The 25,381-nt window shown below is 37.6% G+C and overlaps 1 protein-coding gene across 1 annotated transcript in view; it reads left to right on the top strand.

Moving 5' to 3' along the window:
- The window catches only part of LOC119655420 (calmodulin), a 45,492-nt gene extending 20,425 nt beyond the window's left edge, over nucleotides 1-25,067 (top strand). Inside the window, exons 2-4 of the mRNA XM_038061309.1 lie at nucleotides 11,213-11,387; nucleotides 18,071-18,313; nucleotides 22,353-25,067. Of these exons, the coding sequence (XP_037917237.1) occupies nucleotides 11,213-11,387; nucleotides 18,071-18,313; nucleotides 22,353-22,381 (447 nt within the window). The 3' untranslated portion in view covers nucleotides 22,382-25,067. The remainder of the gene's footprint in view (nucleotides 1-11,212; nucleotides 11,388-18,070; nucleotides 18,314-22,352) is intronic.
- Nucleotides 25,068-25,381: the final 314 nt, after the last annotated feature.

Genomic DNA, 25,381 nt, shown 5'->3' on the forward strand with positions numbered 1-25,381 from the left:
GAGAAATTCTTGAATGACACAATAAAGCCCACCTTCCTGCAGGCGGAGTCATCTTCTTGACCATAATCATTTCAATAATTCATCTCGATTGCATCTCTTACGTCGTCACCTATTATTCCCTTTCAGCTGAGTTATAGACTGTGGAAGACGGACAGCGCCATTAAACCACACCGGCATAGATTATGGCTGCTACAATCCCCCGTGTGTGTCAGGAAAAAATGTGGGCACCGTGCCAAAATAGTATCCCCAAATCGGAACATACTTGACTCGTATGTACTTTGGTGCACGAGAATATCCTCGTCGCCATCGTCGCCGATGTATGACAAACAATATTCTTGTAAATATACCCCAATTTTATTTTGGGAACGTGCAAAATTGTCTGCTGAAATTTTTTTTTGTTTATTGCGGGGGTCACGACATACAGCGTTCTACGCTGGTGACGGCAAACGGGGGAGGAGTGATAAAAGAAAGCACATACTGTGAAATATGTTATTGTCCGCTTTTAATTGTATGTACGCACTGCTACATTATAATTAGGACGGTAAAAATACTTTGAATATTTCATAATTTTTCTTCGTTTTGGGAGGCGCAGATAAACAAATGTTTTTTTTTTCATTTTCTAGCCGGAAGTTTCATACTGTGGGAGCCGTTCGATCGGTTATGATAGAGCTGAGTGTGTGTGGGCTTCTGAATTATAATGAATGAATATGAGGTGGAATGTGCTATTTCGAGGACAGTCCATGTTAAGAATTTTGCAATTATTTGAAACTGTTTTGATAATTATGTTACAAAGTCGTTGAACCGTGAAGCTTTTGAGATAAAGAGCTCCTGTCAGTAATTTTTAGCTTCAACACGTCTCACGTTTCTGTTTTCACTTTAGTGCATGACCTATTTATGTTAATAGTTGTACTTGCCGAGTTTGCAAGGAACTGTTTCTAAGATTTTATAGGGATGAGATAGGACATCCTTCGTTGCTGTTGTGTCATCTTAAGACATTTTTTGTTAGAGAATCGGGGAAATTCTAAGTCCGCATACAGGATCGGATCAATTGGGAAGAAACTTTCTTTCAGTCCTTGGACCACACTTCTATGATACGTGTTTTTTCCAAACCTAGTTCCTAGCCAACAGGGGAGGCTCAAGCCTTTTGGTTTTAAGCGAAAAATACATAAGGGTATACATATACTAATTTCTTTTTATTCCAACTGATGCGGAAGTCGGACACGTGTGTTTGTGGTGGGGGAGAAGCTACAGCTTCTGAGCACTCAGGCCGTGTTGTCCCATTGTACTCGCCACCCCCGTCTAACGGAATATTCCGGATTCGTTAACGTATCCCAGGATTTCCGTTAGTGGATGTGATGCTATTCGTAGCACCTGGAGAACATCGGCACCAAAGATCTGATGCCTGATGCGTCCATAGGCGGGGGCATTCACATAGGAAATGCTTCGTGGATTCCGCTTCCTCATTACAGGAGGAACACGTATCATGAGTGAATTATGGCCTGTCAGAATTCCCACAATACACTTGCTAGTCCTGCTTTTCGACAGGATAAATTTCGCGGTACGCCTCTTCGGTTCTGGCAGGAAAAGTTTGGTGTATCGAGCAGCATTTAGGCTCTGCCACCTGTCATTGTGGGAAGCTTGTTCCCAGTTTTTGAAAACAGACTTAGCCAATGCTACTTACACTCCAATTGCTGGTTCTGGTCCTGGCCTAGGGGAGATTGACCCCTCTTTCGCTAAAGCGTCCGAGATTTCATTCTGCTTTACGCCACAGTGACTAGGTACCCAGAGTATAGTTCCACCGTATTGAATCTAGAGATAGAGTTCAAACTGTTTCTGCATTCCTGGACGATTTTCGAGGTGATCAAAGGATCACTCAGTTTGCCACCCTTCGGATCGCATAAACTTCGTCTTGAAAAACCGTTGCATATTGTCCCAAAGGAAAAGCTCACTTCTCGTTTTTATGAACCCTCTTCTGTTTTTGAGCCATCGGTGTAGAAGACTTCCGTATATCCCGCCACGCATTCCTCTGGGACTTCTCAGGCTCCAGGGTAACTTCATATCTTCTACCAAACAGATGTATGGGAACACGAGAATCGGAAGGCATTGTAAGAACTGGATTCAGTCCTCCCAGTAACTCTTCCAATGCTCTGTGCCCCCACATCCGTTGTTTCCCCATAGATCTAATCGAATTTATAAGCTGCTCTCATTGCAGTGCTTTGAATAAATATATCCAGGGGCTGCAAAATGAGTAGTGCATTCAGAGCTGCGTCGGATGTTGTGCTCATAGCACCAGTGACACACAGTTCTTTGCAGTGCGGCTAGTTTACGGTGAAAACCTTTTTGTCTTACCTTAACCCACCACACTACGGATGCATATACGGACATCGGCCTAATGATGGCAACGTATATCTACATTACCACATGAGACCTGAGTCCACATGTCCAGACAAAGGTCCGTCTGCACAGCTCATAAGCTGTGAGAACTCGTTTCATCTTTACGTCTACATGTTTTTTCCAAAGAAGTTTTTTACTGTGACTCTCAGATATTTCACTTCTTCGGAGAGTTGAAGGGTAGTACCCCTCATCTCAGGGAGGCAAAGTCCATCCAGTTTTCTCCTTTTTGTGAATAATACCATTGTGGTTTTATTTGGACGCGTTGTGGATATTGTGTTTTTATGGGGTCTTTTGCGAGGCTCATCATCAATATGTCCAATAGATACAAAAGCTTTGCATTTAAATTGAGAATTGAGAATATTTCAGTTGAGGGGTTGAAACTCTTGAGCTCTTCTATTATAAAAAAAACACATTTCACAGCGGTGTTGGTAATTTCGCGGAGGAGACTAAAGAAGTAAAGTGAAACTATCAATTATTTTTCCTTTTCAATGTATTCACATTTCGAATATCTCGCAACAAGCCTATCTTTCCCTTAGGAAAAAGATAAGCAGAAATCGCGTACTTTTACCTGAACGTCGCTGGAAAGTTTCTTTTTCCGAAGCTGTTTTTTCATCTCTTCGGGAACGAATTATAATTCCTCGGAGATAAATCTGTATGTGGAGGGTGATCCAGTATTCTAAATATATAGTATTTTTTGGAATGGCAGCCATCAAAGATGCGCCCTGTGCACGGTGCCTTATCACGCAAAAGTAGCAACAATTTCAGTCCACTTCCCCCCTCCTTTTCCATAGTGTGTTTTTTTTTTTTTTCTAGTAGTCCAGCATTTTATTCTGCGGTCATTGGGGATACTGTATTTTTCGCAGCCGTTCAATATGACTCCTTGTGAACCTGAAGAAACTGAAGCCACTCTTTGAGGTGATATGCCCTTTTCGTGTCACTTCATGAAGCCTTATTTACATTTTCAGTAAAAATTCGGTCCGAAATGTTTTCTCTGGTGGGAGCATTCTTGACACCTATCTTACGATCACATTTGGCATGCCAAGATAGTCATGTATCAGTCATCAGACATGCTGTTTCTTTTTCAAATAAGTATCTTCCAGTATTTTGAACTTTTTCAAAATGTAGGAGATGCTTTGATTTGCGATCGATTCGGCGTATCTCTGCTTTCCTGGATTATCCTAGGTAATAGTCGTCCTAAAAATAGGACATCTCTTCCTAAATAGATGAACGAGTTGTTCCTTGTTTTGTGACGAACTTAATCAACTGATATTTATCCCTTCTAATTCAGGTAAAAAAGAGGCTCTTTATCCGCCGCCATCTAATATCCTAAAAAAATTATTAAAACGCTTGATTTTTCAAATTTCTTAATACCATTTGATGTGATCAGTGGTTCTTATTTCCTGCTGAAGCCGTAACGAACGCTTCATTGAATTTATTGCTTTACTACAAATTATGCATTTCGTCCTTCAGGGTAGAATTGATTTTTTTGTAGTCAGAGCCTACTGGGTTAAGACGAAATATTTTTGATGATATTGCGTGGGAGACTAAAATGACGGTCGATTTGTCCATAACTTGAAATTGCATCTTGTAAGTGAAGTAATGGAGCCATCAATCAATTGAAGTGAGGTGGAGGTGGAGTGAATTCATTGACGATCCAGCTATATCCACCCTAATCCAACTTAGCAAACGACAATCTCTCAGCGCATGCTGAAGTTCAAGCCGTATGGCCACAAAGGAAATTACGAAAAAAATGGGAGGATAAGATGTTCGGCAACTACAGATCGCTATTAGGATGTGGCAATTAGAGGGTCCGGTCAGCAGATCGGAAACTCTGGAGGCAATGTATTTTGGAGAGGCTTGGCTGTTTGTGCCATTGGTGATAACGATGGTGGTGGTATATTTATTCCATAACATTTTTGAGTTTAACATTGTTACATTTCGTCCTCAATAAGGATTCGCTTCATAAATTGACCATTCTTGACGTTTGAAAAGCGAATGACGTAAATGTGAAGGGGAGTGTATTTTTCTCTGTAAAACTACTTGGAATCATAAAAATTAAACCAAAGCGTTTCACGTGATCATAAACTGTCACTGGCGTTCTGCCAATAGAAATTAACCAATTTTTTCGTGAGTGGACAGCATACTTACCTTTTCAATGGTCTTGTTCTTTTTCTTTACCATTTGGTCCGTTCAGTAGCGGTGTCGGCTCATCTAGCTCAGGTCCGCGGTGTAAATATACCGAAAATGATGCTTTCGGATTTCCTTTTTTGATACCGAACAAGGATTATTATACAGAGAAACCTCGTTGTATCACCCGCCGAAATATATATCAAAACGCAGCTTAGGTGCGAAGTTGGCGCTGGAAACAAAAGAACAATTACACCTTCTATTAGGAAAAAGACGAAATGACTTTTCGAATAACTCGAAGATTTCGATGGGAAGTCTATTTTTATCCGATCTGTCTGATGTGTCGACATTGTCTAGGGAGCTCCCTCCAGGTTACAGAAGTTAATATCTCCCAGTTTTCATGTGCGTGGAACCTCAAGTTTCGCCTGGAGGATTTTGTAAATTTAACGAGTATCACCGCTGACCTTTTCTACATTGCAGTTCCTGCCTTTTGTTGTGTAGGTCATCCAAGGGGTGTTAAAAAGTCTTACATGTGCCTGTCCATAACGACTGTTCCGATTCCGATCTTTTCGAAATTCATTGGTTTGCCTTGGAGAACACATACTAAACAAAAACATTAAAACTTGGGAATAACCTTCTGGCCTCCTTTAAAGTCTCACACGCATTGTACTTCTAAGAACGTTTGGATGCACACATTAATATAATCATGTCCGGTCTAAATAGGATTGTTGCAAACAATTCACATCAAAATGGAAAAACTCGCCTCCAATCTTGAATAGACAAAAAAATTGTATGTAACAAAGTAATTTTTCAAATTGCCGGTAGTTTTCCTCCCACACATTTAAACAGCTGGAGTCGCAATCTGTTTTAGCTAATTCCCATTCGACCGTAAAATGAAAAGAACATTCTGGAGTATTTATAGGTCAGAATTTAGCAGCAAGAAACACCAGGAATCACTACTCGGCATTTGTGTAATGAATGGAAAATCGATTTTATGTCGCCAGAAAGTTGCCGCCATCGCCGTAGCCGCAAAGACGTTGTTAAGATTGCCTGAGATTAAATTCTAGTTGAAGTCAAACACCCCAAGTTGTTACGAAACAATATGTGCCGTGTTGTGGCAGAAGTTTTTGCTGAGAAATTTATAAATTTCAGGAAAAAATTAATTGAAATAAATGAGAAATCGGCATTGTATTAAAGCAACACGCTTGGGAAGTTAGTCAGACTAGCGAAAATAGCACATTACAGAGCTGCTGAGCCGCTGCTGGCTCTGTTGTTGCTTCTGCGGTACGTTCTGTGAATCTAATTAGTGTGCGTAGTGAGTAAATACCTTTCGAAAACGTTCAACAGTAGGATTTCTGAGAACAATACATCGGAAACGAGCAGAATGATGTGAATCAAATTATCATTAGATGTTTTATTTGAGGAGGCGATCTTAGAGGCCGGGGGATCGATTTTTCTCGACCCAATCTGAAGTCATTGCTTGAGAATGTCAACCTAACTTTTCCGACTTTTTCGGTCCCAGGCAACGAGCCATCGCAAGATTCTCCTAATCCGCTCAAAGGCAAAGAGCCAAAGAGAAATATCAAAAGACAGAATCCATTAAGTTAACTACCACAAACATCAACAATGAATAATTTTTCTCAGGCAGCACGACTAGACGTTCCCTTATTATTGATAGAAAACGTTGGTATTCGGAGCCGGTTTAGCAACAGAATGTACTCCATTGGATCACTTCCAAAGAGCGCACAAAATTTATAATAAGCCACGCGAAATAGTCTCTCGAAGATCATGGCGATCGTGGCCGGCATGTATGATGGGTTTACTTATGCTGTTCAAAGAGAATTTCAGTATTTCTACATTTCCGTAATATATTTATGAATAAAAGGTTGTCGCAACAAGCTGGCGAAATTCTTTTGGCCAGAAGAAGGGAAGAGGTCATTGCTATTTAACTAAGCGGCGAGCAAGTGATTGTCGGTTCGCCACTGTCTCGCCGGCTCATGAATGCTATTCATATGTGCCTGCCACATTTCATAGCAATCCAATCTAAAATGCTATTGCACGGCTAAGCAGAAAAGACAACGTGTTGGCTTTACTTGAATTTGGTCTTTGAGACATGCCGGTCCGATTGAATTTATAATATCTACGACACAATTTTGCATTCTATGCCGGCTTACATGTGGTCATGATTGAATTTCGTGCAAGTCGGTCATATGAAATTTTTTCCGAAGATATTTCTTATATGTTGCTTCTTGAAATTCTCCGAGCGCATCGGTTTCGAATTATACAAACAGAAGGAGCTTCAACGTGATTTCCAGAAGCCCAGACTCTCCAATGTATATGGTTGCCAACCTGTTTGGTTGTTTTGGCTTCGAACATGCTGGAAGTGAAACACCGGCTTGTCGGCGTACATAAGAGTGTTATTACTGCCGATAACTGGATTCAATCGAATCCAACTGGTTTTTTCATTGCTGTTACTTGCAAATATTCCACTGTATAACTCAGATAAGTGTATTCGATAGCGATTGAAAGAAGAAAGCACGAATATGGGGATAATCGAACCCGTGCTCGCCTCGTATCACATTGTTGGAATGAATGATGTTGAGAGCACGTTTTTAGTTTGAATGAGGTTGTGTCGTGAAATTTGCTGAGTTCGGAACAAACGATTGATGCATTCCCTTCAAGTATTTCAATTTCGGAAGATAAAAGTATCCAGAGTCAATGCGAACACATTTGGTAGTCACGCGCAGCATTTACGTCAACTACTTTTTGCACATGACTGAAAAACAATTCCAAAGATTCAGATGGAATTGTAAGCAGAAATTTAGTTGGACATTGCAGTACGCTAAAAGGATTTTATTTAGATTGCAAGGGGGTGCTGCCTATTAATATTTCAAGTCCTTTGATTGCTATTAAAAACTGGGAACGAAAAAGGCTTTATACAAGGTCGTTTTCGATTGATACTTTGTTAATTTGAATATGGTACCTCACAAAAGTAGTCTTGATCTTCTTTTGCAAAGCCCAGGATAGAAAGAGTGAAAGACAGAAAAGTATTCAAGTGTTCATCTAAAGGTGTGGTGGAAAACTTGGCAGCTGGAAAAATTCGTAGGTGTTGGCGAGTGTTCATTGACTGACTATATGAGCGTCAAGCAGTATGGTATATTGGTTAACACCTGCCAGTGTTGGCGCGTCTTCAAATCAGCGTCCACCTTATCTTAATCAGTTTGCTCTGTGAAGTGAAACAGTTAAGAAACCCTATGGGGTTCAAAAATCAGAGACGAACATGTTTTACGGTTCCATCCAGGGCCTAGGCAACCCATCAGACGTTGCTTCACCTCTCCTCTGTGAGCAGCGTCACCGATATATTTCCAAAACACAACATGAGTGCGAATTTACCATAGTTCGACCAAAGCTTGGCCGGAGATGGTTTACACAAAAATAGCAATGGGTATCGTCCTACGCTAACTAAGGGATTTTATACCCTGCAAATTTGCAAACATGTTTCAATTTATCTTACATGCGGCTGGCCTGTATTGAGACCTACGATCTACTTTGTAAGATGATCAGTGACGGCTAATATCCGGCTATCCGATTGCATATTAATGGAGGCCTCGATTGCAGGTTATGGTGCATTATATTTTTATTTCCCACTGTTATTTTCGATGATACCTTCATTATTGGTCAGTTAATATAATTGGGGTAGCTTCAAGCTGCAATGATACATTTCTCGCTTAGTTCCGGTTGGAGACAACTATTTTTTTATATTTTATTATGTTCAATACAAACCAAAGAAAATCTGCTGAATTTTTTTCAAATCTTTTAAGTCGGTAAACTTGTATTATGTGCAGCTGACGTAATTTTTGACCGAAGTTACTAAGAGGTTTTTGCCCTTTTTGATTTCGATTTCTTCACATGGTCAATGTCTATGGAAAAGATTTCACATTTTTTAAATAGAATAATTTGAAGTCAGTTGTCATCAATTTAAATGTAAAACATTTCACCGATAAGTGCACAGACAAAACATCAACTTTTTGTCGTCTATTAACTTTAAAATAATGTAAGGCATATAAAACTCTATCTTGTCTTTCTTTTGATCCCAAGAATTTTCGTTGGATATACAGTATTTTTTTCATTTTATTAACTCATATAACAGTAAGGTTAACACGCGCTGTACTAATAGGAAGTCCAACCGCCAAAATTTTGCTGCAAGGCTGGATAACGTTTGTATATGCTGTGGACTAAATTCTTGGCCAATGTCGCAGAAGCCTTTCCAAATAGCCTAGGCTTCATGGTGGTCCATACATTTTAAATCGCATTCATCTTGGGTTTCCCATTTGTTGCGGAGTCGACTGCGGTGTTTCGGATTTTTATTTTTTTTTAAGGATCCATACGCTCGGCATTGTAACAAACCATTTACTGGCAGACTTTGCGATCAGAGTGCCAACAAACTGATAAAGGGTACCAAACCCGTTTACTGAAATATCCCTAAACGTGGACCTAAACTTGGCGTATCGTCCACGGTCCCTTGTAGGTATGACCCAAAAGCCGATCCATCAGTAAAAACTAGGTTCGAAAAATCGGAATTACGGCCCATTTCTTACGTATCTGAATGTGATTTTCGCTCAAGTTTGATAAGAGGTAATCAATCTTAGTTTTATTGTTACCAGCGTAAGGGCGTTCGCATTTCTATATCACGCATATTGTCGTATTCCTGTTTCGCATTTCATGGTAAACATCTTCAGAGCAACTGTCGATGTGAAGAAAGAAAAATCTGGACTACCATGAACAGCTACGTAATGTTGACATGGCAAGATCTTGCCTTTGTTTCGTTTTCTCGCTCTGTGAAGTGAATCCTTTATGAAGAACCATAGTTTTATCACAAATTGGTTGTGGAGCTGTAACTTAATTCACTCGATTTGGTTGTTGGAAAAAATATATGTGGGACGTTTTTTGACATAATTCACGACACATTTGCTTTCCTTAGTGATGTCGTTTGTGTGATCTTTCAAGCTTTATCAATAAGCAACACATGCTTATTGTGGCATTGGTACAGCTTCACGATTGTCCCTGTATTCACATCTTAATGTTGGGAGTAAACTATCGGGAGTTGTCTATGACTTCTCTAAGAAAACGATCAGGCAGTTTTGTTATTACCACATAGTTTAGGCGTTTTCCTTGCCAAGATGGAACGTGGTGGATGTGAGATGTGTGTTTCCTCTAATTGCTCTAATTGCAGGGGCCAGTAAACAGTTTTCCTTCTTCCTTTTTGGATGCCAGTCCTTTCTACGCAGTTGTTTTTAAATTGAGATACATAACTTTTATTTTTGATTTTAAACGGTAAACAGTATGTTTTTTTCTATTTACACTTTGAGTTGAAGCGTATCATTATCCATTTTGTTCCCCTTGTTCTACTCTAGGAAGTTTTCGTTCACCTCGAGCATGTTCCTGGTTCCTTTTAAACTAATGACGGCTGGTGGCACGAGAATCAGAGCTGCCTTTCGATCTACAAAAAAAAAACATTTTTCGACTTTTTATTGAAAGCCAAACGCTAGCTAATTGCAAATTTTGAAAGCGAATCATAATCTTTCTTTGTAGGCGTCGTCTAGTTTCGTGGTGCTCTAATCCACATCCCTTTATCCACTCTTTATGTGGCATTCGTGATTTCAAAATTTTGTCAGTAATTTATATTCCAGATATAACTATGGAGGATGTTCCGGAGCCAAAAAAAGTGGTTCCCATCGTCTCACCCTCTGCTTTACTTTATCGTTCACTACATGTGGTCTTTGTATCTTTAACGATTTTTATGTCATTTTAAGTAGCACATATCCAACTCATCGTAATGCTATTATCTATTTTGAAACCGACTGAGAGTGAGGTGAACACCACCGCCTTTATTGTGTAACTAAACAATTGCGAGGGTCCTGTAGTAGCACAACTTTTCAGTTTCCCTATCGAACAATTGGAAGAGAATTCGAAGTTTAATTTTTAAAATCCTCAAATATAAATAACAATACAAAAAAGAGGGAATTTCGCCCAAACGCGGATTTGCGCCTAATCGATATCTTGGCTTTTTCGGCTCCACGTCTTTTTATTGGGCCTTCTTTTTTAACAAACCATCAATTATTATCATAGAAAACTTTGACATGAAAAGGAGACGGAGGGTGGGAGGTTTTATACATCTCTAAAAGTTAGGATGACAATCCATGTTGATATTGCCAACTATGTTTAATATCGAGAAAGATGTGTGATTTATGTCTTCTAATTCCTCCACCATAGAAAACCAGTGGCGGCTGTATGTCTACCAGTTTTTACTCTTCTCTATTCGTTTTTATTGCTTCACCAGAAATGATTTTCCGTTTTATTACGGAGCTTATTTCTAAACGATTGAATATTTCGTATAATATGTATATGCAATTTGAAATTAGATCGCGGTAAGCCGTGCATATTTTCAAGCATCTGGTTCTGTTTTTGAGATAATCCATATCTAATTGCATCTAATAGTATAAATTGGGTTATAAGAAATTCATCTCAATTGTATATGAGCAACTATCGAACCATAAAACCCGGCAATGCACCGCACGATAAGCGCAATAAAGAAATAATATTCCTTTTACCGCAGCAGCGTTTGATTACTGCATTTCCAACTGTTTATTGGAATCGCATCATTAATTATATTTTTTATTGTATTTTTTAGGCTGATCAACTTACAGAAGAACAAATTGCTGAATTCAAAGAAGCATTCTCCCTATTCGATAAGGATGGAGATGGCACAATCACAACAAAAGAATTGGGCACAGTAATGAGGTCACTAGGTCAAAATCCAACAGAAGCAGAACTGCAGGATATGATAAATGAAGTCGACGCAGACGGTAATTGATTACTCTTTCTTTTGTATAATTTATTCTCTTATCAAAGTGATCTATGTATATCGCATATCCTTTTGAGAAAGGCGTTGACTGTATTTTTATCTGAAATGGGGAGGTTGTAGAAATAGGCGTGAATTACAGGGAATAGTCGTTGCCCGGAATATTCCAACTCTTCCCATAAAATTATTATTCCGTAAAGCGAAATTAAAAAAAAAACATAAAACAACTCCACACATTTATACTCCTAAGTTTTCCGTTTTTTCCCTCCGAAGAGCTTGCAAGGTTGGAGTTTTCGTTCAGATTTTCGTTTTGTAGCGTCATGCGCTCTTGGTCTCTGCTGCTTTTCACAATATTACAAAAGTTTCCGCAGGCAAGGTGGCCTAATTGGTATGAATTCAGGGTGGTGCTGATATTTTTTTTTCTTTCTCTTTCGTATGAATAGATGAAGGTTTGGTTCAGCTCTTGCGTGGACCGTACCCAGAGTCGGTATGAATAAAACATCGGCCACTTGCAAAATGGCAGTTATTAGTGAACGGCGACGTAAACATTAATTTTCTTAGTGCGAACCCCAAGCTATGATTGCATTAGCTGCTGGAGTAGGTCAGAATGAAAATTATTAGAATCATAATAGTCCAGCGCGTTGATTCATTAGTTATAGAGCTGATATGGGAATTGAAGTAATACATTAATTTAGTTCATTTTCATTCTGCGTTTGTAGGAATTAATTGTATTTGTAAGATTCTAAACAACATGGTAGTTTCCTTAGGGTAGGGAATGAATTCGATTATATTCTTTCATGCAAGCAGCGAAAAGAGAAAGTCTTTTAATGGAACTTTGTTGGCTTCTTAGAAACGAAATTACAATGAAAGTTTCCTAATGGCAGGCAAACACGTTCTCCTTTTCCTCATATGCTAATAAGTCATATATACTCGTATGAGTGGAAATTGAAACATCGTTGCTATGCCACTGACATCGCAAAACGAATAAATATCAAATGATGATTACTTCTTCTAAGTTTATATTCCTGTTCCAAACAGCTAGTGAATTTCTCGGCCACTCGACTATTCTACATCATTTATCTTTCAGCAATTAACAACATAAATGAATCGTGAAATTGAGAACAAAAATAAAAATGAGGAAAAAAATTGTAGAATGAATTTTCTGTAGATAAAATTCTGTGCCCGGAAGTATGTTGGGGGAAAACGACCACACAATTGTTATGATTGGTGGCGGAGGCATATTTCTGGCCGGATGCACTTTTTCCTTTAAGTTTATGTAATCGATATTTACCTGTGTAAACATTGTGGGTTTTTTTTGCGTTTTGTGGAGAAATTGTGAAGAACTGAGGCTATTTTCGCTATTGTTGAATCACATGAAGCGGATATTTCATATTTAATGGAGATGTAGGCGAATTTAACACATTGATTGTCGTTATATAGCTCCGTAACTATGGGTCACTAGCGTGGCAAAAAGCTATTAGCGAAGTCAGTCATTTCAAATGCTTGAATGAAATGAATGAAAGTTATAGAATTAAATACTTTGGTCGTTAGAATTGGGGAAAAGTATAATACTTTTAAAGGGCTAAAAATGCTATTTATGTGGCACTGGGCCCTTCAAAATGTAAAGTAGTTTCAGCATATTTTTGTTTTAACTTCTGAACTTCAATAATGTTAATGTTAATTTGATAATAACTCGTCGATCTCGTTTTCTCAGATCTTTTGGTTCTATCACTTGTTTTTTAACTTTGCCTTTATCTTGCCACTATTATCGATAATTATGTTGAATCTTCTCGTCGACAGGAGCAGACTCATCTGTCGCTACGATACACAACCCTCTCTCTGAAAACATTAAAGATTAATTATTTTTCTTTCCATTTACATTCGATTTACAGTACTTACTGAGAAATATCTAAAATTAAACAACAACATTAAAAATCGGAAGAAAAATACAGGGAGATATTCATAGAGAATCGGAGCAGCAAAATGTTCGATCATTGCGTAGACTTAGGCCTGATCAATCAAACTAAGCGTTTATTTATCAATTAGTTAATTTTAGCATGTTCAGGTCGCATCATAATATTAAGACTAATGACTGCTTAAAGTGCCTTGCGGTCATGGTTTCAACCCATCGAAGTAGCTTGGATTCTATAATTCTCTTGTAGCCGAAAAGATGTGATATAATATTTATTTGGTGGAGATCAGCATTTCAAACATGTCCTATTGTTACTCTAGTCCAATTTTATTTTCTTTACGTTGTTGGATGCAATTGGAAACATGCTGTTTTTTGTCTTCATTCAAATGTATATTCGATAATTAGTGTATATTTCTAGAATTTTTCGAATTTCGGATGTCTGGAAATGAATGAATTTCAAATGTACCGAAATGGTGAATCTGATGTAGATTATATGTCCCTCAAACGAATTGAAATGGTTTTGATTTTTTTTTAATCTTTTGGCAATCTTAAAGGTTGATTTTCCGAAAATATCTCTCGATTTCTGCCAAAGCCGGCCTGATCTCAAGTAAAACCCTTTTTCGCGTTTTGTAGTTACATATTTGTTTTTGTGGCACCGGCGTTAAAAAATGAGAAATAACACGCTTTACGGTCATCCTCCGCCAATTAGAGTATATGGTGCATAATTTTCCTTGTCTTCCTTCAGCTATAAGATTTAAATTTACAACTCTCAATTAAATTATCACATTCACAATAAAAGCTTTCGCCTTTCGTATAGTCAACCAAGTTTCACATTATAAATTGAATTATCTTTTGTTGTAATCAGTGATAGCCTGCCCATTTATTTTGAAATGATATTGACAACAAAAATATTTGGACATCCTTGGGATATCTTTACGACGAGGTTGTTTGAGGCAAAATTTGCCCCGTTTTCGTCTTGATGCGTAAAAACATTTCTCGGAGTGATCCTTCGTTTTGTTAAAGTTCGGCACATGATAAGAGCCATAGCCCTGTGATTTGTTCATTTTTGTAATTAATTATTTCTATTTACAATTGCTATCCCAATGTGACATCACGTTAGCCAACGACTGAAATCGGATTTGCCAATTCACTTCTAATCTCTTACTGTCATACGATCCATAGAGGGGTTTGTTTTTATCTCGGACGCAATAAGTCCATCGTCCTTTTACTCAAAAGATGCCTGCGTCGTGTTGGGGAAATAGGTTCATTTATTAATTTTCACCCTCTTACAATACCTCCCAGTTACAATTAGGATCGAGCAGTTCAAAGTCCGAGAAAACGGAAGCCACAACCTGCACGGAGTAATTGACTCTCAAATTTCTCAATTTTGGCGATGATGGTTGCTTCCATGCTATGGACAAGCCCTTATTCTTGGGATCAAAGTGACAAACTGTAAATCTTATCGGTAACGTAACGTGCCCTGCTATTTTGGCACACTTTAATATTCGCCCATTAAATCGTCGCCTGTTTTGCTCATTGCTTAATATTCTCGGAATTCAACGTGTCGTCTACCAGTAATCGTTCTTTGGATACTGCCTTATCAGTTTTCTGAGATCTCAGGGAAAGGTCACACATCAGTTAACCACTACTCGGTTTTCGTTGTTAAGGTTTTGTACATTTTACAAAAAAATTGGTTTATTGTTTGCCTGTCATGCGGTTTATTAGTTCATACAGGGCAAGGCAATTAAACTGTAATTTACTTCGGCTACTATAAGCTTCAAACTAGAAGACAGGAGGAGACAGGTGGTAAACCTTGAATTTTTACAGGAGAGAATAGATGGGCGGGGCTTTTCAGTCAAGATCGTAGTTGTTTTATGCGCATGTTCATCATTGTTATTGGGTTTCATTTGTGTGATGGGGTTGGTGCACGTGGCTGCATTTGTTATAGAAATGCTCCAACTTGGTGTCAAAGTCAATCGTAGAAGACTGCGTTCCGAATAATATCGCAATGTCACTTTATTAATTTCTTATTGGTTAAACTAAAGCATGTGGAGTTCCAAAAAGCACACGATCTAACACCGCAACAAAAAAATTAGAACAGATTGAGGAACTGGTGGAATTGGTGAGTTACCGAACTCGTTTTTTTTTCGACGAGGCCACATTCGCGATTGAACAATTCGTGAACAAAGAAAATCACCGACTTTATTATAGGTCTTTCGAACTTTTCGGAACTTCACAAAGCGCGCGTCAGCCAAGAATAGTGAAAAAACAACGTTTCACACTTCATTTTCAGCTGAGAATGGTTAGCACAGTCTTGATGCACATCTGTTAGATTTTTCTGTCTGGGGTGTATTGAAGGACAAAATGTCTCTAAAAGATACACCATCGATCATCTATAATAGAGCAATCTCTTCTTCACCCTGTATGTATCTATTGACACGAAATTCCTTGTAAGTGCGGGAATTGTAAATTACGTATGCAGTGAATGACACTTTGACTTAAAGCGCGATGGAGATCCTCATATATGCAAACGGAAGCGATACTTTTTTCATCGAATGTTGCCAAATGAGATATCAAATGAAGACTCTCAATTAGTACTTTCTCATTTGGGGTTCCTACATTTTTTTTTTGTAAATAATCTTGGTTCAGTGACTAGTTAATACTCCACAGGTTACGTGGCAATCGAAAAACAACTTTTTATTTTAACCATGGTTGCATAAGTTACCGTGTACTTGTAACGAAATTGGGCTGACAAGTTGTAAAGTGTGTTCAAGGTATTAAAAAATACATGGTGGAAAATCCGACATTCAGTTCCTTAAAAACATTCCGAGAAAAATAGACAAAAGGGTTTTCACACAGAATGACTCCTTTATTAATAAATATAAGCAAATTTTAGCTTTATTCTACCCTTTTTCACTAAGGTGATAAAAGCTATTCGTGTTAAAAAATCGATAATAATAATCGTTGGCGGAACAATGCAATTAGATCAGGGCCTAGAAGTGTATTTCATTCAAGAGCGTAACGATAGACTACAGGATTACAGAACCCTATAGGAGGCGATGCGGTCAGCATTAGGTTCGCCCGAGATTTGACTCAGGTATTCATTCACAGCCGAGTCGACTGGTATCTGACATCAAATCAAGATAATAATTCCACTACAACTAGGAAGGTAAGATTTGAACCGCGACCTACCGCACGAGAGCTTTGTGCTCTATCCGCTCACTTTATCCGGACGGGATAGTAGAAATCGATGCATCAATTTTATCGACGGAGTTTAAATTTCAATGGTTAAAAGAAAAGAGATGGCTGCAGATTTCCAATGTACGTCTAAAAGTCATCAAGTGTAATTTCCGAACGAAAACCACTTTACCCGGGTGGTAAAGATGAGTACAATATTTTTTTTTACCGAATATAGCCATGTGGGTTTTCAAATGAAACGTCTCGATTAGTTCTTTCCAAAGTAAGAATTAGTTTTGGCATTAGTTGCAAAAGGGAAAACTGCGGGGGTTTGATAGGGTCAATTACTTGAAGGATCTGCTCTCAGAAACTACCCAACTGAAAATCTGAAAAACAGGGTGGTCCTGGTATCTAGGCCTCGAAATTGCTTATACCGCGTTATCTCCTCAAATAAAGTTAATAAAAGTATCCTAGGTCCGTAAAATTTTGCAGTAATATAGCGTCATTCTGGAAAATTTTGTGAAAACCTTATTATTATTAACAAGGCTGCAGTAGGTCAAATTGCCTTTTTCTCGTCAAATTATTAAGTAAAATTTCAGCACCATACCGAATTGATTATCGGGTATATTCAATGTATATATACTATGAGCTGTGTAGAAATGGAGCCTTCATCCAAATATTCTCACATAAAAAATCAAGCGCTGAGTGTCCGGTTTTCGATTTGTTGGTTTCTCAAGAGCGTTTCGTTAGCCTTGATGCTTGGGTCATTGTCTGTTATTAAGAGGACTTTGTTTAACATGTGTATGGCATCAGCAATCCACGGGGCTCCTACAAATTCATATTTGTCATTCAACAATATTCAAAACGTTTTTAGGATGAATTATAAAGAATCGTCTGCGTAATTCTTCGATGAATTTCAGCTCCAGTTCCATGTGATCTTATGTTTTTAAATAACGACCAATTACTTGGTGTTGCCATTAATTTTGACGCTGATTTAGACGGCATTATATTTAAATTTGAGGTCGAGTCTGGATCCACAAAATTTTGGTTTTGATCTGCGTTTTCTCCACGTTCACTTTGAGTCATTTGTGTTGAAGCGGAGGTAAACGGTATTGGATCAGTTAAAGGTTTATTATTTGCTTACCAGATTTTTGAGGGAAAGATTTTAACATGTTGAATCGAAATGAAGCGGGATTGAATGATGTTTCATCAATGTAGGGATATTTTTCGTTAAAAATCAAATTGTGAATAAATTTTCCGAGACTATAAGCTGCTCAGTCAGAGAAATAGGAAAGGAAATAATTCAACTTCATAGGGAAATAGATATTAGAAGCTACTTGAACTAAAACTATTGTCCGGATTTGGAATTTCGTGAGGATTGGAGAATGTTAAGTGTTCAAAAGAGGTTAATGGTTGCAATTTGTACAGCAACTTTTATCCAAGATTTATAGAAACTCAATAGGCTTCTAATGCATATATTTAGTTCCTCTATTTGTAAACTAGGCGGGTTTTCTAAAGTTTAAAATCTACAACTTCAAACAACCTAAATTAAAAATTCCTATGGAAATGAAATTTAAATAAATTCAATTTTCGAACAGGTAACGGCACTATTGACTTTCCTGAATTCTTAACGATGATGGCGCGAAAAATGAAGGACACCGACAGCGAAGAAGAAATTAGGGAAGCTTTCCGAGTGTTCGATAAAGACGGTAATGGATTCATTTCAGCGGCTGAATTGCGTCACGTCATGACAAATCTCGGAGAAAAGTTAACAGATGAAGAAGTAGATGAAATGATCCGTGAAGCCGATATCGATGGCGACGGTCAGGTCAATTATGAAGGTGAGTTTAACTTACAGAAATGTCATATTAGGTAATGGTACAATGTACCTGATCTAAGCGATCATCGTTATTTGCATAAGTAATGAACAGAATTGTTTTGGGACTTTTAATTTAAACAGGGTCGAAAGGAGGAACTTGTTTATCAATTATAAATAGACAGATAACATGGTAAAAATAATATTATATGTATTTCAGTTTTAGCAATGATTTTGCTGTGAGTCACGCGACAGCTTCTGTATGGGAGTCTAATTGCGTTTATTTATCGATTACTGTCTCAGCTTTAATTGGTTTTCAGCCAAACAATTTCAACAAGAATGCCACACAACTATTTTTTCATTGCTTTTGTGAATCAATATGATTGTTGAGATAAAAATAATTTTGTTGCCATCTGGCTTTAGAGAGTCCGTTGCATCATGAGGCAATTTAGGGAAGATTAAGGCAGCCGCACCTGGGACTTAACAAACACATATGTTTATCGAAAAATACAATGCTTAATTTACTGATGCAGTAATTCACCCTCAGAAAATTTTAATGTTCTAGCTTAACTTTAACTTCATCAAATGTAAGATGCATAAACGAATTATCGCATCTTAGCTCTCGCCTGTGTTTTGTGACTTTTACATCCTATTTAAAGTTATCTGATGAAAACTATTTGCGACAAATGACGCAGTGTTTTATCCGCATACAATAAATTTGTAGCATCTGTCTACTTATTTGTACATAAGTTTGCGCTTTTCACGCTACTATATTCGAACAATTGTTGGTATTGTGATTCGTTTACGTAATTGGAGGCTGGTGTTCCATATCTGAATCAGAAAAATTCAAATTAAGAGTGAAATTTGCGGTTTGAAAAAAGGCGATAATATCTTCATAATTTGATTTCCCAGGAATATGGGCTAATTTTTATTGGTTTCATATAAGGTAAATCTGAATGGAACTAAACCCGCAAATTCTGATTCATTGATCCCTTTAGCCACACAATTGGGAAATCTAAAATTTATTTGACTTAACGTCTCTATTGAATCCAAAACATTTTATTGACAGATTTATATTTATTCAAGTGGAGGCCCTATCCAGCCTCGAACAGATTGTTTGATGTGGCGTGAATATATGACAGCCTCGATCCCAAGTTCGTGAAACTAGGACCGATTATTTTAATCCTTTTCGTGCGATTCACTTGTTTACTAAATGAGCCTCTGAACCTGTGTTTTAGGAAAAGTAAGCTAGTTTCCAGAACACGTCCAAGTCAGCAGTCGGTAAATCTACCAAGGCACAAGAGCTCCCATGCGTCATAAAGTTCTACTCAAAGGCTACATTGTAAAGCGATGTTTTGATGAAAATTTATTTAGTGAAGCGCCAAGCAAGAAAAAATTGATGACAACCCGATGTAAGCCTTTATCGCAGCAGCTAATAACGAACTGTTTACTCTCTCCGAGGCATCCGCTTGCAGAGAGTAGAAGGGGTGTTATTAGGTTCAGGTAGTTTGTGTAATTAGAGGATGATCGTGAGCACGGATGATGACTGCAGTGGGCTGACCATAGCGAAGTCCAAAGGTCAGCTCCTGAGGAAAAAGTATTATAGAATGTCTATATACTTCTCAGGTTCAGGTTCACTATCGATATGGACCACCATCTACCACATTCAAGTAAATGTTCTCAATTAGAGCTTCACAGTAATGCGTGTACCGCTTTATGATTCCTCGATGATTCTCAATTTCAGGATCGGGTAAATTCGCGCTTAGAGAAGCTTTTCGAGAGGTAGCGACAGAGACAATAAGTGACTGCATAGTTGGTTATTCATTTCTGACATAGAAGGCGTATGTGACTAGAAGCCTACAGCGCGGTAGCTTCCCAAGAGTTATCAAACATTCAATCGTATTGATCTTTAAAGCCAAATGCAATGGTTTATTCTTGGTTTTACGTTTGATTTGTAGCTACTTTGAACATCTTGTTTGCCCGATTTGGCAAATGAAAGATTGAGTCTGTAAAACAGGAATAATTGTATTTACCTTTTAATATTAAAAGACAGTCTTTTGATCCCCGTCTGCATTTACCTATAGTTTTACTATCGAATCTTTAATGTTAATTATGGGTTCTTATTTGAGTGGGTTGACATCGAATAGAGCATTCGTAGAATTAGGAACTTATTCGATTCGACTTTGATCCGTTCTTGATTTTCTTCTTATCTTTTTTTGGATATAAATTATCCTTTCTTAATTTAATCCCTTACGTCATTTCACTTGCTCAGCGTACTGTCATTATCGTACAGCCATTTTTTGATATTTTAATTTTAAATTCAATTCTTATTTAGCAAAGTCAGATCGGTTATTTAATTACTCTCGTCGTATTAACATTTTCTTTCTTTACTACTACTATAGTAATCCGAAATGTAACCTTTGTTGAAGGATGATCACAAGATCGCTAAGGTTTGATTCTTGTCACTGAGGAGGGCGGAGCTATAAGTGCCAGTTGAATAAATAATGTACGGTGATTGTGCTGATTTGCCAAAATCTAAGCAGTTTCGTAGAAGTAATCGCCGTTTGCATATCGCGGTTTAGTAACGTGCTCATCAAAGGCATGATTTCCAGTGACATGTGCAATTTTTTCATCATTTTTTTTTTGCAATTTTCGTTTGAAACGGAAAGCTGCCCGGAACATGGGAAAATTGCGAGAGAAGCCGTCTTCGATGGTATGTTCACGTTATTCATGCTGATGAAAACTCGCTTTCCAAGATTATTTTGAACATTAAAGTAGATGGGAAACAGCGAAAAGGCTGATCAGAACAATGGTGGTTTGATATGTGAGTGGTGATATGGAAGCGCGACGGCATCCGATCAAGATGAGCTCACCTCGCTTCTGAACGAGACAAAGGCTGAAGATGGCGAAGAGTTTACGGACATAATTTGTAAATTAAATATCAATTTGTTGTGCCATTCTTCAACTAGTGACCTGATGTGGCATCCATCTTCACTGAACTTTCAGCGGAACTATCAACCTGGCTTGCAGCTTCACAGTTCACAGTTCCCAAATGAAAAGGTGCATTGACAGGGTGTAGGAAGACCGAATGGCACAAAAGACATTATGATGTGACTGCTTCTGGCAAAATTATTGGACTTTTGAATTTTTCTACACTATGTCCTCATTTTATCTGAAATACTTTCCGTATTTTCCGTCAAATATGGAAGTATGGAGTCCCTCTATCATATTCTCCTTTTTCTATGATTTAGAAGGTGATATCACCACCAAATCAATTACTGACGGTTGAATGGCGGTTTCTACGTACTGCACAGATTAGTGCTGTACATGTAGTGCTCAATACTGTGTAAAAATAATCACAAATGTCAACATTTGAGGAATAAGTATTTTCCTTCTGTGACTGAAGTGGGGAATTTTCAAATATAGGCACATCCAGGGGAAGGTGTAATAGACTCTTAGTCCTCAACAATACAAAAGAGCGTATAACAAATTGAAATTGGGTAACATATTGTCTACGAACCATCTTCTTATAAGTCGACTAATAATTCTTGAGGATTTAACCTGAAATGCAGTAAGTTCATTTTAAATCTCTGATGGTACCTTACCTTCCACCCACCCAATCTGTAGCATATAATCAGTTAAAACTCAAAGTTCAACACATTTCTGACTGTAAGTTGCCAGGCAGCCTCATAACACGCATTCGTAATCCGACTACAGGCCTCTCTGACATTGCAGAAAACCTTGCAAGAATATTAATGTCTATTGCTTCTCAGTCAGTAATGCAATCCGCACTGTTGCGTAATATAGTTGGCCGCGACTGAAGGTATTAACCGTAATTGCTGGAGTCCAATGTTATATCTAAAATGAGACATGTTTTCGTAGACGTGAAATTTATGAATTTTGAAACGTAATCTCTTCCAGTTTTTTTAAGGCTTTTTATGTGTCTTCACAGTCCGATTGTAAACAGTTCTGTTCATATGCGGTTTCTCACGTCACAACATATGGTGGATTTTCGCTACAACTTTTCGCAACGTACTAATTCACTTCTTTTTCCTTTTTTGTAGAATTCGTGACTATGATGACATCGAAGTGAGCTGCTAAACTTCTTTTTAAGCCTTTCTATTTGTTTAAGATGTTTGACGAAGACTGTAGCTGTGCGCAATACCATCGCGCGTTGCTGTGTTGCTATGGATAACAAAAAATTTAATATAACAAAATAAATATAAAACAGAAGAGGAAATTTATTGAATTACAATTTAAATTAAATGAGAAAGAAAACATAAGAAGAGTAATTTCGATATAAACATTGAAAAATAAAAACAGAGATAATTTAAATTTAATCGTAACACAATTTTAATTAAGGATAAATTTAAAATACAAGAAAGATAAAAATACAAAAACATATATTATTAAAAAATAATTATTATAAATATATAAATTAATCACACCACTGTCCTGCGTTCCAATTTCCCCCCAGATAGTCCTTTTGGCTCTCCTGCGAGGGTATTTGAGAGAAATTTGTTTCAGCTATTTCTTCCACTTGTTCAACTCTGTGCGAAAAGTCTTCAATTTGAAATAAAAAGAACATGTTCCAGCTCCGCCTCGTCCACTACCACCATCCCACCCATATCGTCGAACGTTTCCCAATTGATCGGTGTCAAGTCCCATCCTCCGACTCCCCAGCAGCTCCCGGTTTCCCTATTCCCGATTCGATACAACCCAATCGAAACCACACCACGGACACCCCAAACATTCTATCTTTCTCTTGAAACTATATTTGTGTAAATTTTTGTAAAATATATAATAAAAAAAGGAATAAAAGGAATAAAACAAAACCAAAATCGATTAATTTCACAGTATGTATGTGATGGAAGGTGAAAATAGATCTAAAATTAATTAAACTAAAGTAGGAGATAGAATCAGCAAAGTTTTTTTGCGTTTCTAATTGCATTACTATGTGTTTTGTCTTTGTGTCTTGAGTTGATTTCCTTAGCTAATCATATGTAACTTTGCAGACGAAGTACTTTCGATCAGGCAAAATGACACCACACTATTTTTTAAGCGACTCGATCGTTTGCTTTTCACATACAATTACAATATTTTTAAATGTAACTTACATTCTAAAGATGAGATAATTTTAGCTAAACTTAAGTAACAGTCACTAATTTTTCAAATTATTCATGCTCTAGTTAGAAAGTGTGATTAAGGTCACCACGTCCTATGTATCACGGGATTTGTTTAAGAGTGTCAAAGGCAACGGTAGAGCGATGCTGCGAAGCTGACGTGCAGGCGGCAAGCTTCATTCATAGTCACTATTCCGTACGCTGCTGCTGTCGCGTGTTGTACTATGAGCGGGTCCTTTCGGACGTCTGACTCGGCACGAGCTGATTTCAGCAAAGCATTTTTGTCTTAACTTTCGCAGTCCTTTTGAGCCTTGATTACGTTGAAAATTGCATTACACACAATTAACGAAAGTGCAGCATTTACCTCTTTGTAAACAAAACAAAAACAGCATAAAGATCTAAGAAACTATAACAAAATGAACATTAAATGTACCTAGTTGAGAAATTTGAAACCAAGTAAATATAAAGAATATATTTGAAGACGAAGAAACAAGCAGAATTAAATCTAACGCAAATATGAAACCTACTAATCGAAAAATGTGTATTTTCTTGAGTCTTACTTTATCAGTCAGTGTAATTACTAATATTGAAAAGATTTTGACGTTCTGACATCTTTTAAAGAGTTGAATGATGAGAAACGAGCTTTTTAAAGTAAAAACTGTTCACTAATTGTTGAAGGAGGCCCGTTCGCCGCTGAACGGGCTTGTTGGAAGTCGTTTTATTAGAACACCAAGTCATTTTAGCATATGTACCTAACAAGCGAACGCGAACGGTTCAAGAAAAAAGAAAAAAAAAACTATTAACCCCGAGGGAGATTCGTTTTGAAATCTTCAGCAGCTACTCGTGTTTCTTTGTGACTTGATTAGCGTCTAACTAACTCATATAATGCAATTTGGAAGTAAAAAATTGATTTTGGCATTCTGGCTTATTCCGCGTAAACTGAATAAAGTGGGCGCACGCGAGAATGCGCTGTGTGTGCGGAAGTGGCATTGGAATCAGGAGATTTTGAAACGCGCGGATGTTATTTTGTATTTCGGTTGAATCTACTGATGAGAGTCGCGCAGGCCGTTTTCGAAACAAGACCTCCTATTGTATATTGGATGCGTGTGAACAAAAAAAAAAGACAAAACAGACCTTTCCTCCATGTTGAGGTGGTAAAAGAATCAAAAACAATGAAAATCCGAAGTATTTGTGTTTCAATTGAATTTAAGTTATTTTCGAGCTGTCAGGCTAGTATTTATTGAAGAATTTGTAAGTTGGTACAGTTCTGGAGTCAGAGCGAGTTCTTATTAGTTACTTATAACTAGCAACAAATCATGATATAGTTTTAAACAATTGTAATAGTTAAGCTTTTCTTTTGTCTTTTGCTCACTTAATTTTTGTCATTGCAACTTTGAATTGGTTCAGTTTGTAAAACGAAAAGAAAAAAGAGAAAAACTTTGAAATAGTTTACTTATACGCAACGTGACGAGCGGAAATTGAGTCAATCTCTTTCGGATTACACTTGAAATTTTGTTTTAAGACGTCTCTTGGATGAGTGAATGCTGTGCGCGCCAGTCTTTGAGTAAATTATTTATTATTTCATTCTCCTTAATTTCTTTAATATTCTACTACCTATTACTTAAATACGATGAAATAAATACTTTAATTAATAAATTGTGTGTTTTTGTTCAGAAATGACTAGTGGTTAATTTGTTACAATTCCAGGTGGATTTGGAAAACTAGCCAACAACACATTGTGCTTTCCTTCCGAGGATTTTATGAAATGTTAAACTCTTCGAGAGACTGGTGCGATTCACAACTAGACCACCGGTGCTCTTCCGCCCGTACCCAATAGTTAAGTACTTCCTCGATGAAAGGGTCTATTTTCACGTTTAATTCAATTATATTTTACATGCTTGGAATCCATGAGCAGGGTCCGCCTCTATGGTCCTTTTAACTTTTACTATTTCGTTGTGAGTCTGTCGGCC

Source organism: Hermetia illucens, chromosome 4, assembly GCF_905115235.1.
Source record: "Hermetia illucens chromosome 4, iHerIll2.2.curated.20191125, whole genome shotgun sequence".
In the NCBI taxonomy this organism is placed as follows: Eukaryota; Metazoa; Arthropoda; class Insecta; order Diptera; family Stratiomyidae; genus Hermetia; species Hermetia illucens.